At 34.2% G+C, this 15,306-nt stretch overlaps 1 protein-coding gene across 4 annotated transcripts in view; it reads left to right on the top strand.

The window, feature by feature from the left end:
• The window catches only part of PIBF1 (progesterone immunomodulatory binding factor 1), a 267,479-nt gene that overhangs the window by 114,044 nt on the left and 138,129 nt on the right, over nt 1-15,306 (top strand). For all 4 annotated transcript variants that reach the window (XR_002725238.2, XM_023186443.1, XM_023186434.2 and 1 more), the window contains exon 11: nt 12,830-12,995. Coding sequence is in view for 3 of the 4 variants with exons in the window: in XM_023186443.1 (XP_023042211.1) it covers nt 12,830-12,995 (166 nt within the window). In the remaining variant the exon portion in view is untranslated. The remainder of the gene's footprint in view (nt 1-12,829; nt 12,996-15,306) is intronic.

Genomic DNA, 15,306 nt, shown 5'->3' with positions numbered 1-15,306 from the left:
TAATTTACTTTCTTTGGGTCGTATGGCCATTTTAGCAATATTGATTCTTCCTATCCATGAGCAAGGGATGTTTTTCCATTTGTTTGTGTTATCTCTGAATTTCTTTGAGCTGTATTTAGTGATTCTTATTGTAGAGATGTTTCATGGAGCACTTTTGGAATCATCTAGTAGTTTTCACTTCATTTTCACTGCTTTTCAAGTTTTTTCACTGTTTGAATCCCTAGATGATACTGTGGCTGAATTTTTATTTTTAGCCACAATGTCTAGTTAGATAAATTTTTTTGCCATTTGTTCTTTTGGTGTGTTCGTGATCTTAGAAATTTGACTACTTATGTGCAGATTTCGGCTTTCCTACTTACTTGGGCAAGTTTATAACTTCTCTGAGTCTCAGAATCTTTATCTCTAAAAAGAGAATAATTGCTTGCCCACTTTCACCACTGTGATTCAACGTAATATGAGAATTCCCAGCTAAAGCAACCAGACAAGGAAAAGAAATAAAGGGCAAGCAAATTGTTAAGGGAGAAGTCAAATTATCCTTGTTATTAAATGATAGGATTTTTTTTTTTTTAACAAAGCAAAACGTTTCAGGAATGTGCATGTCATCCATGTTTCTATATGCCAACAGTGAACATTCTGAAAAAGAAACTAAGAAAGTATTCCCATTTACCTAGGAATTAAAGCTGCAAATAAAATTAAATACCTAGGAATTAAAGAAGTGGCTGGGTGCAGTGGCTCATGCCTGTAATCCCACACTTTGGGAGGCTGAGGCCAGCAGATCACGACAGGAGTTTGAGACCAGCCTGGCCAACATGATGAAACCCTGTTTCTACTAAAAATACAAAAATTAGCCAGGCGTGGTGATGTGCATCTGTAATCCCAGCTACTTGGGAGGCTGAGACAGGAGAGTCGCTTGAACCCATGAGGCAGAGGTTGCAGTGAGCCGAGGTCATGCCATTTCACTCCAGCCTAGGCGTCTTGAAAAAGAAGAAAAAAAGAAAAAAGAAGTAAAAGATCTTTACAATGAAAACTATAAAACACTGGTGCAAGAAATTGAGGAGAACACACGAAAGATGGAAAGATTTATTCCACGTTCATGGATTGGAAGAATCAATGTTGTTAAAATGTCCATACTCACCTAGAGCAGTCTACAGATTCAATGCAATACCTCTCAATATACCAATGACATTCTTCACAGGAGTAGGAAAAAAAAGAATCCTAAAATATATATGGAACCACAGTAGACCCAGAATAGCCAAAGCTATCCTATGCAAAAAGAACAAAACTGGAGGAATCACATTGCCTGACTTCAAAATATACTACAGTGCTGTAGTAACCAAAACAGCATGGTACCAGTGTAAAAACAGACACACTGGAAAAAAATAGAGAAATCAGAAACAAATCCATATGTCTCCAGTGAACTTATTTTTGAGAAAGATGCCAGGAACATACATTGGGGAAAGGACAGTCTCTTCAATAGATGATACTGGGAAAACTGGATGTCCATATGCAGAAGAATAAAATTAGACCTCTATCTCTTGCCATATACAAGAGTAAAATCAACATGGGTCAAAGACTTAAATCTAAGACCTCAAACTATAAAACTACTAAAACATTGGAGAAACTCTCTAGGACATTGTTCTGAGCAAAGTTTTCTTGAGTAATACCCCACAAGCACAGGCAGCCAAAGCAAAAATGGACAAACAGGATAATATCAAGTAAAAAAAGCCCTGCATAGCAAAGGAGACAATCAACAAAGTGAAGAGACAACCCACAAAATGGGAGAAAATATTTGTGAACAATCCATCTGACAAGGAATTAATAACCAGAATATATAAGGAGCTCAAATAACTCAGTAGGAAAAAAATCTAATAATCTGATTTTTAAATGGGCAAAAGATCTAAATAGACATTTCTCAGAAGAAGGCATACATATGGTAAACAGGGTTATGGAAAGGTACTCAACATCACTGATCATCAGAGAAATGCAAATCAAAACTGCAATGAGACATCATCTCACCCCAGTTAAAAGGGCATTTATCCAAAAGACAAGCAATAACAAATGCTGACGAGAATGTGGAGTAAAGAGAACCCTCATACACTGTTGGTGGGAATGTAACTTAGTACAACCACTATGGAGAACAGTTTGAAGGTTCCTCAAAAAACTAAAAGTAGATTTATGCTGGATCATATGGTAGCTTTATGCTGGATCAGTGATTGCTGAATCATATGGTAGCTCTATTTTTAGTTTTTTATATATCCCAAAAGAAAGGAAGTCAGTATATCAAACAAATATCTGTACTTCCATACTTATTGCAGTAGTATTTACAGTAGCCAAGACTTAGAAGCAACCCAAGTGTCCATCAACAGATACTGAAGAAAATGTGGTACTTATACACAATGGAGTATTCTTCAGCCATAAAAAAGAATGAAATTCTGTCATTTGCAACATGAATGAAACTGGAGGTCATTATGTTAAGTAAAATAAGCCAGGCACAATAAGAAAAACTTTGCATGTTCTCACTTGTTTGTGGGAGCTAAAAATTAAAACAGCTGAACTCATAGAGATAGAAAGTAGAATGATGGTGACCAGAGACGGTTACCAGAAGGGTAGTTGGGAGAAGGGCGGATGGGTAATAGGTACGAAAATAATAGGAAGGTGGAATAAGATCTGTTTGGAAGCACAACATGGTAACTACAGTCAGTAACAATTTAATTGTACATTTTTTTTTAGACAGAGTCTGTCTCTGGCTTTATACTGGATCAGTGATTGCTGGATCTTACGGTAGCTCTAGCCCTGGCTGGAGTATAGTGGCGTGATCTCTGCCCGCTGCAAACCTCCACCTCCCAGGTTCAAGTGATTGTCCTGCCTCAGCCTCCTGAGTAGCTGGGATTACAGGCATGTGCCACCACACCAGCTAATTTTTTCTGTTCTTAGTAGAGAAGGGCTTTCACCATTTTGGCTAGGCTGGTCTCGAACTCCTGACCTCAAATAATCCACCCACCTCAGCCTCCCAAACTTCTGGGACTACAAGCATGAGCCACCGCACCTGGCCTAATTGTACGTTTTAAAATAACTAGACCAGGTGTGGTGGATCACATCTGTAATCCAAGCACTTTGGGAGGCTGAGGCGGGAGGATCACTTGAGGTCATCCTGGCCAACATTGCAAAACCCCATCTCTACTAAAAATACACATACGTACCTACATATGTACTTACATACATACATGCATACAATAACTAAAAGAGTATATTAGATTGTTTGTAACACAAAGGATAAATCCTTGAAGTAATGGATACCTCATTTACCCTGATGGAATTATTACACATTGTATGCCTGTATCAAAATACCCCATATACCTACTATGTACCTATAAAAATTAAAGATTTTTTAAAAAGAATAATCCTAAATTCTGTATTAGTGCTTTGGAGGTGATTAAATGAAAAAACTATTTATACCTGTACATGACATAAATAAAAGCGCTCAAATGTTAGACTCCTTTCCTTTTGTATTGATCTGTACACATCCTGATAGGCATCATGCCAATTCAAGTTTCCTCTTAGTATAGTAAACGCCTTTAAAGTTCATCACTGGCTTTTTATTAATATCGCAAGCCTCTCACAACCCACTTAGTTATGGTTACAATAGAAAGCGAGAGAAGAGGAATAAGGGACAGAGCAATAATAAAAGCACCAAATTTCAGCCAACCTAGAGAGGAAAAGCAACACTTTCTGCAGGGGAGGACATGAGAAAAGTGTAGGGAGAAAAGCAAGGCCCAGGAAAATGTTTGAGAGAAGACATTTCTTCGGAATAATAATGTCAGATGTTAAAAATTGGAGTTTGTTTAATTAAATTAATGCTTACTGAGTTGCTTTGATTATATTAGGCTCTTTATTATTTCTTTTTTATCCTGAAATGTTAGAGATGGTTAAATAGATACCAAAGTGTGTAGACTTTTTCTGAAACTTTTAAACTTTCTCATTTTATAAACAGTTGTAGAAAATAAAAATATAATTATAACATAATATGTGTTTACTGAGTACCTAACATAAGATTATATTTACTCTCTATTTCTTTGAACATCTCAAGATAGAATTTAACAGAAATACTAATAAGTAATTATTTAGTCCATTAAGTCTAATTAGACAGAAATAAGAGGCAGGGAAATAGTGATTTAGTTCTTACTATGTTACATTTTTCTTCTTTACCTCTGGTTTATATGCTCTTATGATAGACTTTATTACATTCTTGTAGGTAGGCTAGTGAGTCGCACATAGATTCCTAAAATTGTATAGAAAATTTGTAATAATTTTAACTTGTCACAGAACTCAGATAGTAGAGCCTGTCATATCACACTACTTTTGCTCCCTTTTTTGCATTTCTTTTTTGTAAGTGTTTTTAGAATGTTATCATGTCTCCTTCTACCACCTTAGCCATTATCCAAACTATATATTTTTTGAAAGTTTAATCTTTTTTTGTAGTTCGGTCACACCTAACCTATAATCATTTTGGTTTCTCTTTTCTTCACTCTCTGTAATTTGTTTTCATCTTTTACTGACACCTAAACCTGGAAACAATAATCTTAGTTCACTGGTTTTTTCATACTTCAGTAAGAGAGTGCCCCTCATCAAATTGGTATTTAATATTTTAATGTTTTCTATCCTGGCTTGAACCTATTTAGCATTCTAATTTTATAACACCTAAAAACCTCATGGTTACTATGACTCCATTCATTCACTCAGTAGGCATTAAGAGTTAGTAATATTCTGGATATACCATTATCTCATTAAGAGCTTATAATATACCAGAATATATACGAAATCTTAGGAATCCAAAGACGGATTAGACAAGATTCCTGCACTCGAGTAACTTATATTTTAATTGTACAGTGTGTTGTTGTGAACATTTTACTTGTGTTAGCTCATATTATCATCCAGAACTCAACATGCTTAAGTTTTCCCCCAAGGATTTTGACTCAGAAGGTCTCAGGCAGAACCATGGCATCTAGAGTTCTTTGAAGTTCCACAAGTAATTCTGATGGTCCTCCCTGGTCAGGCTAAATAAAGTCAACCTCAGGAGTCATCCTCATCCTTAGAAAAGAAAAAAATGTTGCTAATGATCCAGCTTTACTATAAGACCACCTAGGCTTAAAGACCCATGACTCTGGTTGCTGTATTCAGGAGTTTTTTGGAGTATTCCCTAACCGATTTCAGAACACTAATTTGGATAAATTAGCATTTATAGGGCTTGCCTGTTATTAGGAAGTTGATCTAAATAAATGACTTTTACATCCCTTTTTGCCTTTTACAATATGTATGTTAACCATAGTAAATTTCTTTTCTTGAGCTATATATTTTATTTTGTCCTATTTTACTGAAAAATAGGACAAAAGCATGATTAGCCTCCATCCTGCTACTATTAATACTTTACACTATTCTTCATAAAAGCATCCCCCCAAAAGTGCTTTTTCTAATGACTTTTTAAGATTCAGTTTATATGTTCTGAATTTTTTCCTTTAATGTAGAGCAGCACTGAGATATACATTAAAAGCAGCATGAAATAGAGTTTTGAGTGCTATGAAGCACTAATATAATAAATACTCTTGGTTCAGAGGATAATTCAAGCTGAATTTTAAGTGTTTGTTGTCATGTTGACACAAAAGGGAAAGCAGACCCAATCAAACACTGTTATAAAATGTTTTACTCTAATTTTATCTCATACATGCTTTTATTTTATGGCAACATTCCTTTCCTTACGTTCGTTTCAGTTAAGTACTCTTCACATACCTGTAGTACCTATTTTTTTGCCTTTATAAGATGACCAGATATTACTACATGTTGTTTATTAATGACACATATTTTATTTGATCGTGATATGATGGATGCATTGAATTACTCCAAATACATGCTTGAAATTCTTATAAATCCATGGTACAGTTGTCAAACATACTCAGCGTTTTTAACTCAGCAAAAACAGACCTCTCACATTCATTTAAGAATTAGCTTCTAAGCCAAAAATGACAGATGTAGTATTGCAGCTGAGAAGTGAACTGGTTGAAGAAATCATCTAAATGGCAGAAACGTTTGGAGAAATACCCAAACTCCTTTTAAATTCCTTTCTCATGTTCTTTATGCATCATTGTTGCAACATTAATGTTGGCTTTATAAGTTTTCCCTACCTTCTTGCTTTTCAATTTGGAAAATTTCACAGTTGGAAGGGAAACAACTGTGTAGAGAACTGTACAGATAACTGTGTTACTCTATAGTTTTTCATTTTTTTTTCCAACTTACTGGACATCTTTGGGGTCTATAATTTTATATGTACATTTTTAAATTAATGTAATTGCTCCCCTAATTTTCATCAAAAATAATTTTGATTCAGTAGGTATATATTTAAAATTTTTTAAATATACAGATAACTAAAAAGCAAAAGAAAACAGTTGGTAGAACAATAAGTAGCAGTAATGCGCAGAAGTAAAATCTGTAAGATAACATTTTGTATTTTAATAACATGAAAGTAATTTCAGGTATATTCTCTGTAAGTTATGATATAGATATATATGTGTGTGAATGTAGTTTTATAGTTTTTGAAATACATAAAACTTGGATACTTCTTGTTTTCTTAAAGTCAATTAGAAGTTATAGATCAGGTATAATAAGGTAGGTGTGCTTATTTTTGTATTCTGACATCTTTCACATGTTTTCAGGTTATAAAAAATAACCAAAGACCTATACCCTATACTAGACACTGATGTGGTAATACCTCATCTCTGTTTAGCTAATAACACTTTGTTGTGAGAAGTAAAAGATATATCTAAGCCAAATTATTTAAATGGAAAGTACTTAATTTTTTTATTTTTTAAATATCTCATATAAAAAATTTTTTGAGTTGCTTTCAGTAAAATTAATTTTAAGTTGCATCATGTAGTGTAAAAACAACTAATTTTCTCCTCTCACCTCTCTTTTCCCAGATATCTTTACCTATATGGTATATTATTTATTATTTCTTTAGGATGTACACTTCCTTTCTTTTTATATAACTCAGTGTCCTTGTGTGATTTTAGATATATCCATGATTTGTATCTAAATATGTATGTAATGAGTCAAGTTTTTATTTTTAAAAGAAGCACATCAGAATATATGGACACAAATGAGAATACCCTCCACCAAGGTCAATACAGTAGAAGCCTGTATGCTTTTTCCAACTGTGTTGGTATTGCTCAGTTCACTTATTTTACAGCACAGTTCTTGGAATAACTTTCCATTTTAAAAGTCTTCTTCCTTCAAAGATGAGTTTTGTTTTTGGAAATTCAGCCATTCAGAGTAAAGCCCATTGCACTTGGTGGGTGAATAAACTGGGTATACTGTTTGTTGTGAACAACAGGTGAGAAGTTGGGGAGAGGTTAACTATTTAACAATGAAAGAATTGTTGAGAATGGAAAATTATGAGGCCAATTGAAAATCTTATTTTTGAAGGAGGTTTAATAACATAAGATTTTTAAGTTATAATATTGAGGGAAGGATAGCAAATTCTACATGAAAGCATAATTCATATGTAATATGCATGGCAAACATTTATAGAGAATAATATCAAATATTGGTGAGGATATGCGGAAACCATATTTCATACACTTAGAGTTTCATTTTAAATTGATGTAGCCATTTGGGAAGAAAAATGCAGTATCAAAATTTAAAATCTTTTGACACAATTTCACTTCATGGTGTCTTTCTTAAACATTTACTTGTGCATGGCAGGCAATTCTTAGGATGATCTTTGAAGCTCTGTGTATAATGCTTTGAAGCATTTTGAAATAATCTAAATGATAATCTGTTTAGAATTAAATTATTTGGAATTAATTAAATGATTATGTCCACATTGTGCTCTGTTATACAGCAAATGAAAAGAATGAGGTATAGATATGGAAAAAAACAGATCCCAGGACAGTCTACATGAAAAAAGGAAGTTACAGAGAAGAATATGTGTGATATGCCATTTGTTTTAAAAAAAAAAAGAAAACTGATACATCAATTGATATGTGATATGCATGCATGTTTTAAAGAAAAACCTCCTAGATACACAGATAACTAATAACAGTGATTATCTCTCAAAGGAGAAATGGAATTGAGAATAGTGATAGAGGTCCGGGCCAAGTGCACACACCTGTAATCCCAGCACTTTGGGAGGCTGAGATGGGAGGATGGCTCGAGCCCAGGATTTCGAGACCAGCCTGGGCAACATAGTGAGACCCTGTCTCTACAAAAAAGAAAAAAAAGAAGAAGAAGAAGTCTGTAATCTTTATTTGTAATGTTTGGAGTTTTTAGTCTCACCGTGGATTTGATACATTATTTATAGAATTGAAAATAAATTTGAAAATATTTACTGTGCAGAGAAGAAATTTTATGAAAATATAAACAGCTTATCCTTATGAGCAAGACTGAATTCTCAGTTGACTAGACACATCAGCTTCTGTCCTTGTCAACTCCAATTTCTTACAACTGAATCTACCAAAGACTGAATCTATCTGGAGATTCAGGCCCATCTTTGTTTCACAGTTCTTTCAAGTGTAGAAAGTTTATCAATCTCTGCCCCACTTACTTGTGGAATTTAAAACTAAATTTTCCTACTCACACAAAAAACTTAGCAGTCTATCTCTGTACTTCTGTGTATTCTTCTAAGCTACAATATTCTCTCTTTATTGACCCATCTCTCCATATTTCAACATAAAGTTGAAAGTATCTTTCAACGCTTTGTTATTAATTTGCCTAATAACTGAATACTAAAAATCCTTCCGTGAACCTTTACTGGTACTGGAAATCTTGTGACTTTGCTTAACTTCTTTTGCCAGTCTGCCTTGGGGCAGGGTCTTACTTCCCATACTCTTTAACTGCACACAGTTAGTTGTCCTGCCACATACAGATAAATGCTTTGCCTCAACTACTGCACTGTCTTACTTCCAACCTGGACTGGTTGTTACATTTCTTAATGCAAGTACCATATTCTGGCCCTGGTCATTACATGAACCTCACCACTGAGTTTTACTACTTTTCAGGTATTCTGCCTTAGAATGCCTGTTTACCGAACAAGATTTGATAACTGGGTTCAGAATTTTTAATGTAGTATAAGCCATGAACATTTTGTGTACAGAATTCAAAAATCAGTTGTTTCTCATTGAAATAAAAAGGTGAGATTAAATAAGCGGTTAAAATGGGTTAAATATCGGTCTTTCACTGTATTACTTTTACTCAATATTGACTTTGTTAATAAGAGTTGGTAATAAACCATATACATGCGTGGCTCAATACATCAAGTCTAACAAGTAAAACTTCCCCTGTAGAGTCTACATGTAAAGACTGCCAATGTAAATTTTGTTATGAAAACCTGTTATTTGATGTTTTATCTAGTATTTTTATTAACAAATACGTTTTCCTATTTGTGAGACTCCAGTGTCACATTGATGTCTGTCCTGCGGTTATTTCTCAGCGTCACAGAACATGTCTTGCTACTGGGAGCTTAATTACTTTCTTTGTAGCTCACTGTGTAATAGCTGATTTTTACCTTTTAACACTTTTTCTCCCTGTACTTCCAACCCCAGAAGTGCTGTTGCAGTGAATATTCCTTCAGAGCAAACCATTAGTTCTAGTCCTTTCTGTTTTTTTAAAGTAGTATGTGATATATGGTTGGGTCTTATGAAAACTAAAAACCCAGTTACAAATGTAACATAAAGGCAAATGAAGCCAAATTTTGGGCCTGGGGATGAGATGGTTGTGAGGATAGGTGGAGATTCTGTGTGGAAAATATGACCTCTTAAGGTTACTATGCTAATAAAGTAGAATATCAAACATGAAGTTGTTAATGTATGAATAATACTGACTTACCTCAAATAAGATGTTCAGATTGAGAGTATGAGATGAGAAGTCTGAGTCAACAAAGTAAAATGTGATGGGTTATATTAGCAAAACAAGTGAAGTGGGAGTTACCCGAAACTAGCTCCTGGGCATCATCAGTTCCTCACTGTTGGAGCTACTTTTGTAGCTATGTTTGTTCAACGTTTTCAGAGTTCAGTTTAACAAAATAATTACACAGACTTAATAATTTGAGGCAGATCCTTTCACTTACGTAAACAACATGGGAATAGACTAGTCCGTTAGAATTACGATTTCATTTTACGAAACTTCAATTTATGAAACTTACTATATTCAAATTTTTAGGAGATAATTCTTGTTACCACCTAGATGGTTTATTGTTTAACTTCTGTTAAATTTTCTATATTCTAAATGTCTAAATACTGTTTACTGTTTAACTTTTCAATATAAGGAAATAATATTAGTGCTAAAAGTAACTTTCAGGTGCCATGTAATGAATAGAAACCGGTGATGCTAAAAGCTAAGTCTCTAATTACCTATTTGGAGTTGGCATTGATATCCGAAGCAACAACTTCCTGAATCCATAAAAAGGCAAAATTTGCAGTTTAATCTTTTTAGGATAAATTATCTTAAAGATAATTTAAAGATAATCACATTCTAAATTACTTTTCCAGAATTTATTTCATAATACGGTCTATGTATGTCCTAGTCTCACATACAAAGAAGGTATTGATTTCACACATTTAATACATTTATATTTATAAAGCAACTTGCCTCAAAGAGTACAGGGACATTTTTATGTCATAAAATGTTGAATTAATAAATTTTGTTAGTAAAAGGTATTTTTTTTACCACTTCACACACTCTAGGATGCATAATCAAAAGGCAGACAAAGATCAGTGTTGTTGAGAATGTGGAGAAATTGGCACCCTTGTTATTGCTGACAAGAATGTAAAATGGTGCAACCATGTTGGAAAAAGGTTGGGCAGTTTCTCAAAAAGTTAAAAATAGAGTGACATATGACATAGCGATTCTGTTCCTAGGTATATAACCAAGAGAAATGAATTCATGTTTACACAAAAGCTTGTACATAAATGTTAATGGTAGCATTATTCATCGTAGCCCAAATCAGAAACAACCCAAATGTCCATCAACTGATGATGGATAAGCAAAATGTGATATAGTTATACAATCGAATGTTATTCGGTTATAAAAAGGAATGAAATGTTGATTCATGCTACAACGTGAATGAACCTTGAAAACACCAGAAGGCCACATATCATATAATTCCATTTATATGAAATGTGCAGAGTAAGCAAACTTTTAGAGACAAAAAGTAGGTCAGTGGTTGCCAGGCCTGGATGAGGAGGAGAATAGGGAGTGACTAATGAACATGGGGATTTTTTAGAGTAACTAAAATGTTTTTAATTAGATAATGGTGTGCAACTTTGTAAATAAGCTAAAAACCACGGAATTGTGTATGTTAAAAGAGTGAATTGTATGGTATATGAATTATGTCTTAGTAAATAATTTATCAGTGTTTGTTTTTCTATATAAAAAGGTATTTTTTAATTGTAAAAAGTTTTATATAATTAATACCAGGATTTTCCAAAAAAGTTAATCACAAAAACTGACATTCACTTTAAAGCTTTACTGTATATTAATGTGAAATGTGCATTGTATGGAACTTCCACCGATCTGAGACTTGAAGTAGCCCATGGTGTGTATCTAATGCCTATCTTCTCTGATTATATTTTGAATGGTATTTTGACTCACTGACAGGAGTGAAATAGCCTTTAAAAAGCATTTTAAAGTTTATCTTACCTCAGAAATGTCAGTTATGAATATTATGTAATAGCAGAAAGACTATCACTGTGAAGTGACTATGCTCTCTGCTTCACTGCCCTGCACATAACTCACATTTCTTCTCCCTAGAATACTTCCCACCCCTTACCTCCTCCTGCCTTACACACACATACACACACACACACACACACACACACCCTCTACACAAACCAAGTTAGGTCTCCTTCATATATGTTCCCATTGATCCTAGGGATTACCCTATTGAAGCACTTACTATACTCCATTGAATTTTCATGTTTATTTGGCTGTTCTCCCCAGAAAACTGTAAGTTATTTTTAAAAGCAACATTTTATCTACCAGTATATACACATTACCTAGCATACTGGCTAACTCAATAAATATTTGAATAAATGAATTTTAATAACATATCTAGCATTATACTGGGTTCATAGTAGCTCCCTGAAAAGATACAGTGTATCTGTATTTTACTTTTCTGTTAGAACACAATCAACCTTAAGCATTTTCAAATTTATAGTATGTGGTGATTTATATGTTAAGTGGAAATGTTTTTATTATTAGTTATACCTATGGAATGAGGAGAATGTTCCTTATCTGAGTTGTAATAGCCTACTTGTAGGCCTATATTTATCTTCACAGTTTGTACATTTTTTTCTTGTAATATCAAAATATATGTATATTTACTAAGTTTATTTTGCAAATGTTTCAAGAATTTGTAGTTTAATGTGCATATTTCATTGCTTTCTTCTCCATCTGACATTATTTAGACTTAGGATGAAATAGCAAGCTGGGAAACAATGCCATAGATTTAAGAAGGCCTATGAAAAGTATAGAAATTAAATCATTCCAAGCAATGTAACTGAAATTTGTTCTTGCCATTTACAAAATAATAGGAAATAATTATTTTGGGGTAGAAGGAATGAAAATAAGGGTAGAATGGTAAAAGTTAATTGATATGTTCACTGGAATTACATATTTTCATACATACACCTACCTAAATTCTTTATAAAAACTTTGCTAAATAAATGTAAATTATTAACTGTACAAATATGGGGGAGTAGAAAATGTAGAAGTAAGGTTTATGAGTATATAAATTATTGAGACTGCTTTCTTTAGAGTGTCATAACCATTCTGCTTCTTTCAGGTACAGAGAACTACAACTTAGTACAGAAAGCAAAGTAACAGAATTTCTCCATCAAAGTAAATTAAAATCTTTTGAAAGTGAGCGTGTTCAACTTCTACAAGAGGAAACGGCAAGAAATCTTACACAGTGTCAATTGGAATGTGAAAAATATCAGAAAAAATTGGAGGTACATGTACAAGCTTTTCTTTCCACATTAGCATGGCATGTAAAGTCCCTAAGTGCAAGAGTTATATTGAGCTTCGTTTCTCTTATAGGATGTGGCACTATCCTGCAAAAAAAAAAAAAAAGGAAATATGTATTTCAGAAAGATGTATACTGAAAATGAATGGAATTGTTAGGAAACAAAAATAAGAAAAATCTCGTTTACAGTAGCAACCAAAAATACATAATGACTTGGAATATTTTTAATAAGAACAGTGCAGAATCTATATGAAGAAAACTATAGAACTTCACTGACATGTGAAATGAAACACCATGTTTCTGGAAGGGAATGAAGTATACATTTTTTTCAGTTTTCATCAAACAATATGATATGTTTCTATCTAATCCGACGCCAGCATATTTTTTAACTGAAAATAATTCTATGGTACAACTGGAAAGAAAAACAAATACAGAATAGTCAATATTTTTAAAAGTACTTTTTAAAAAGAAATAATGGAAATATATATCACATTTTAAAGTGTGTTCTGAGGCAAGAATAATTAAGCTGCACACAAAATTAGTTCACGAATGGTATAAAATGCAAAGCCCCAAAACATATTTACATAAATTTAAGAATTTATACATGGTAAAGGTCACATTTCAAATCAGTAGGGAAAGTATGGATTGGACAATAAATGATGCTGTGATAATCATTTGAATATTTAGAGAAAATGGTTGACTCAATACCTCATACCATATAGCAAACTTAAACTCAGATGGATTACTAGGGTGCATATATATATAATATATATTATATACATGTAATGTGTGTGTGTGTGTGTAGCTATAAAAGTATTAGAAGTAAATACAGGTGAGCCAGGTGCAGTGAGTCACGCCTGTAATCCCAGCACTTTTGGAGACTGAGGTTGGTGGATCACCTGAAGTCAGGAGTTCTAGACCAGCCTGGCCAACATAGTGAAACCTCATCTACTACTTAAAAAATGTGTAAGTTAGGTGTGGTGGCACACACCTGTAGTCCCAGCTACTTGGGGGTTGAGGCAGGGAGGACTGCTTAAGCCCAGGAGGTCGAGGCTGCAATGAGCTGAGATGACATCACTGCACTCTGGCCTGGTCAACAGAGCAAGACTCTGTCAAAAATATTTTTTAAAGTAAATACAGATGAAATTATATCTTATGTTTACTTTGGGAATTAATCTGTTAATCTGATGAAGGCAAGGAAAGAAATTATATAGGAAAAATAAAAGCTGAATTTATTTTTTAAATTCATAAAATTTAAAATTCATAAATTCATAAAATTCATAAATTTGGAAAATTTATATTTAAAATAATATGAATAATATTAAAGGCAAAATAGAAACTGAAAAACACTATTTGTGTTATATATGACAAAGGGCATATGTCCTTAATTTTAAAAGATATTTTATCAAGGCGACATACTTTCCCCTTCTACATAAATAAGTGGGGAAAAAAAGGAATGGACCATTTGCAAGAAATGAAATGCAAATTGCTAACAAATAAATGAAAATATGAATTCTCACTGATAATTAATGAAATATAAATTTAAACTTTTTTTTACCTTTAGATAGGTCTGTGTGTTGTTTTTAAAGTGCTGGCAAGAGTACCCTAAAGTGGGAAATCTCATGAGTCAGAAAATGAAACAGCCCTCCTGGACATTATGGTAATCTGTGTTAAAGGCCTTAGAAGGTTGACCAGATTGTGAATTTTAGCTCCAGATCAACTGCAAGAACGAACCAGCAATCCTAAGAGGACCCGCAGACCCTCTGAAGGAAGCGGACTTCTCCTGCAGGACCCGGGAGACACCCCAAATATTCTGAGAGGTGGAAAGCCTCGGGCAAGTTTTCAAGCCCAACTCGCCCTGGGCCTGGAAACAGACTAGGGGCTGTTGTGTGGGGGGGCAGTAGGGGTGAGACCAGCCCTTCAGTTTTCATGGGAGCTGGATGAGGCCTGTGACTGGTGGCTTTCCCCAACTTCCCTGACAACCTACATGACTCAGCAGAGGCAGCTATAATCCTCCTAGGTACACAACTCCAGTGACCTAGGAATCTTATTCCCATTCCCCATATTAGCTGCAGCAAGACTGACCTAAGGGTAGTCTGAGCTCTGACACAGCTAGCCCTGCCCCCACCTGATGGTCCTTCCCTACCCACCCTGGTAGCAAAAGACAAAGGACATATAATCTTGGGAGTTCCAGGGCCCCACCCACTGCTGGTCCCTTTCCATACAGCTGATGCTTTCTGGAAAGCACCACCTCCTTGCAGAAGGCCAACCAGCACAAAAATAGAGCATTAAACCAC

The sequence above is a fragment of the Piliocolobus tephrosceles genome, chromosome X (genome assembly GCF_002776525.5).
Source record: "Piliocolobus tephrosceles isolate RC106 chromosome X, ASM277652v3, whole genome shotgun sequence".
Lineage (NCBI taxonomy): Eukaryota > Metazoa > Chordata > Mammalia > Primates > Cercopithecidae > Piliocolobus > Piliocolobus tephrosceles.
The sequence above is the reverse complement of the archived record's forward strand: the minus strand, read 5'-3'. Positions and strand labels throughout refer to the sequence as shown.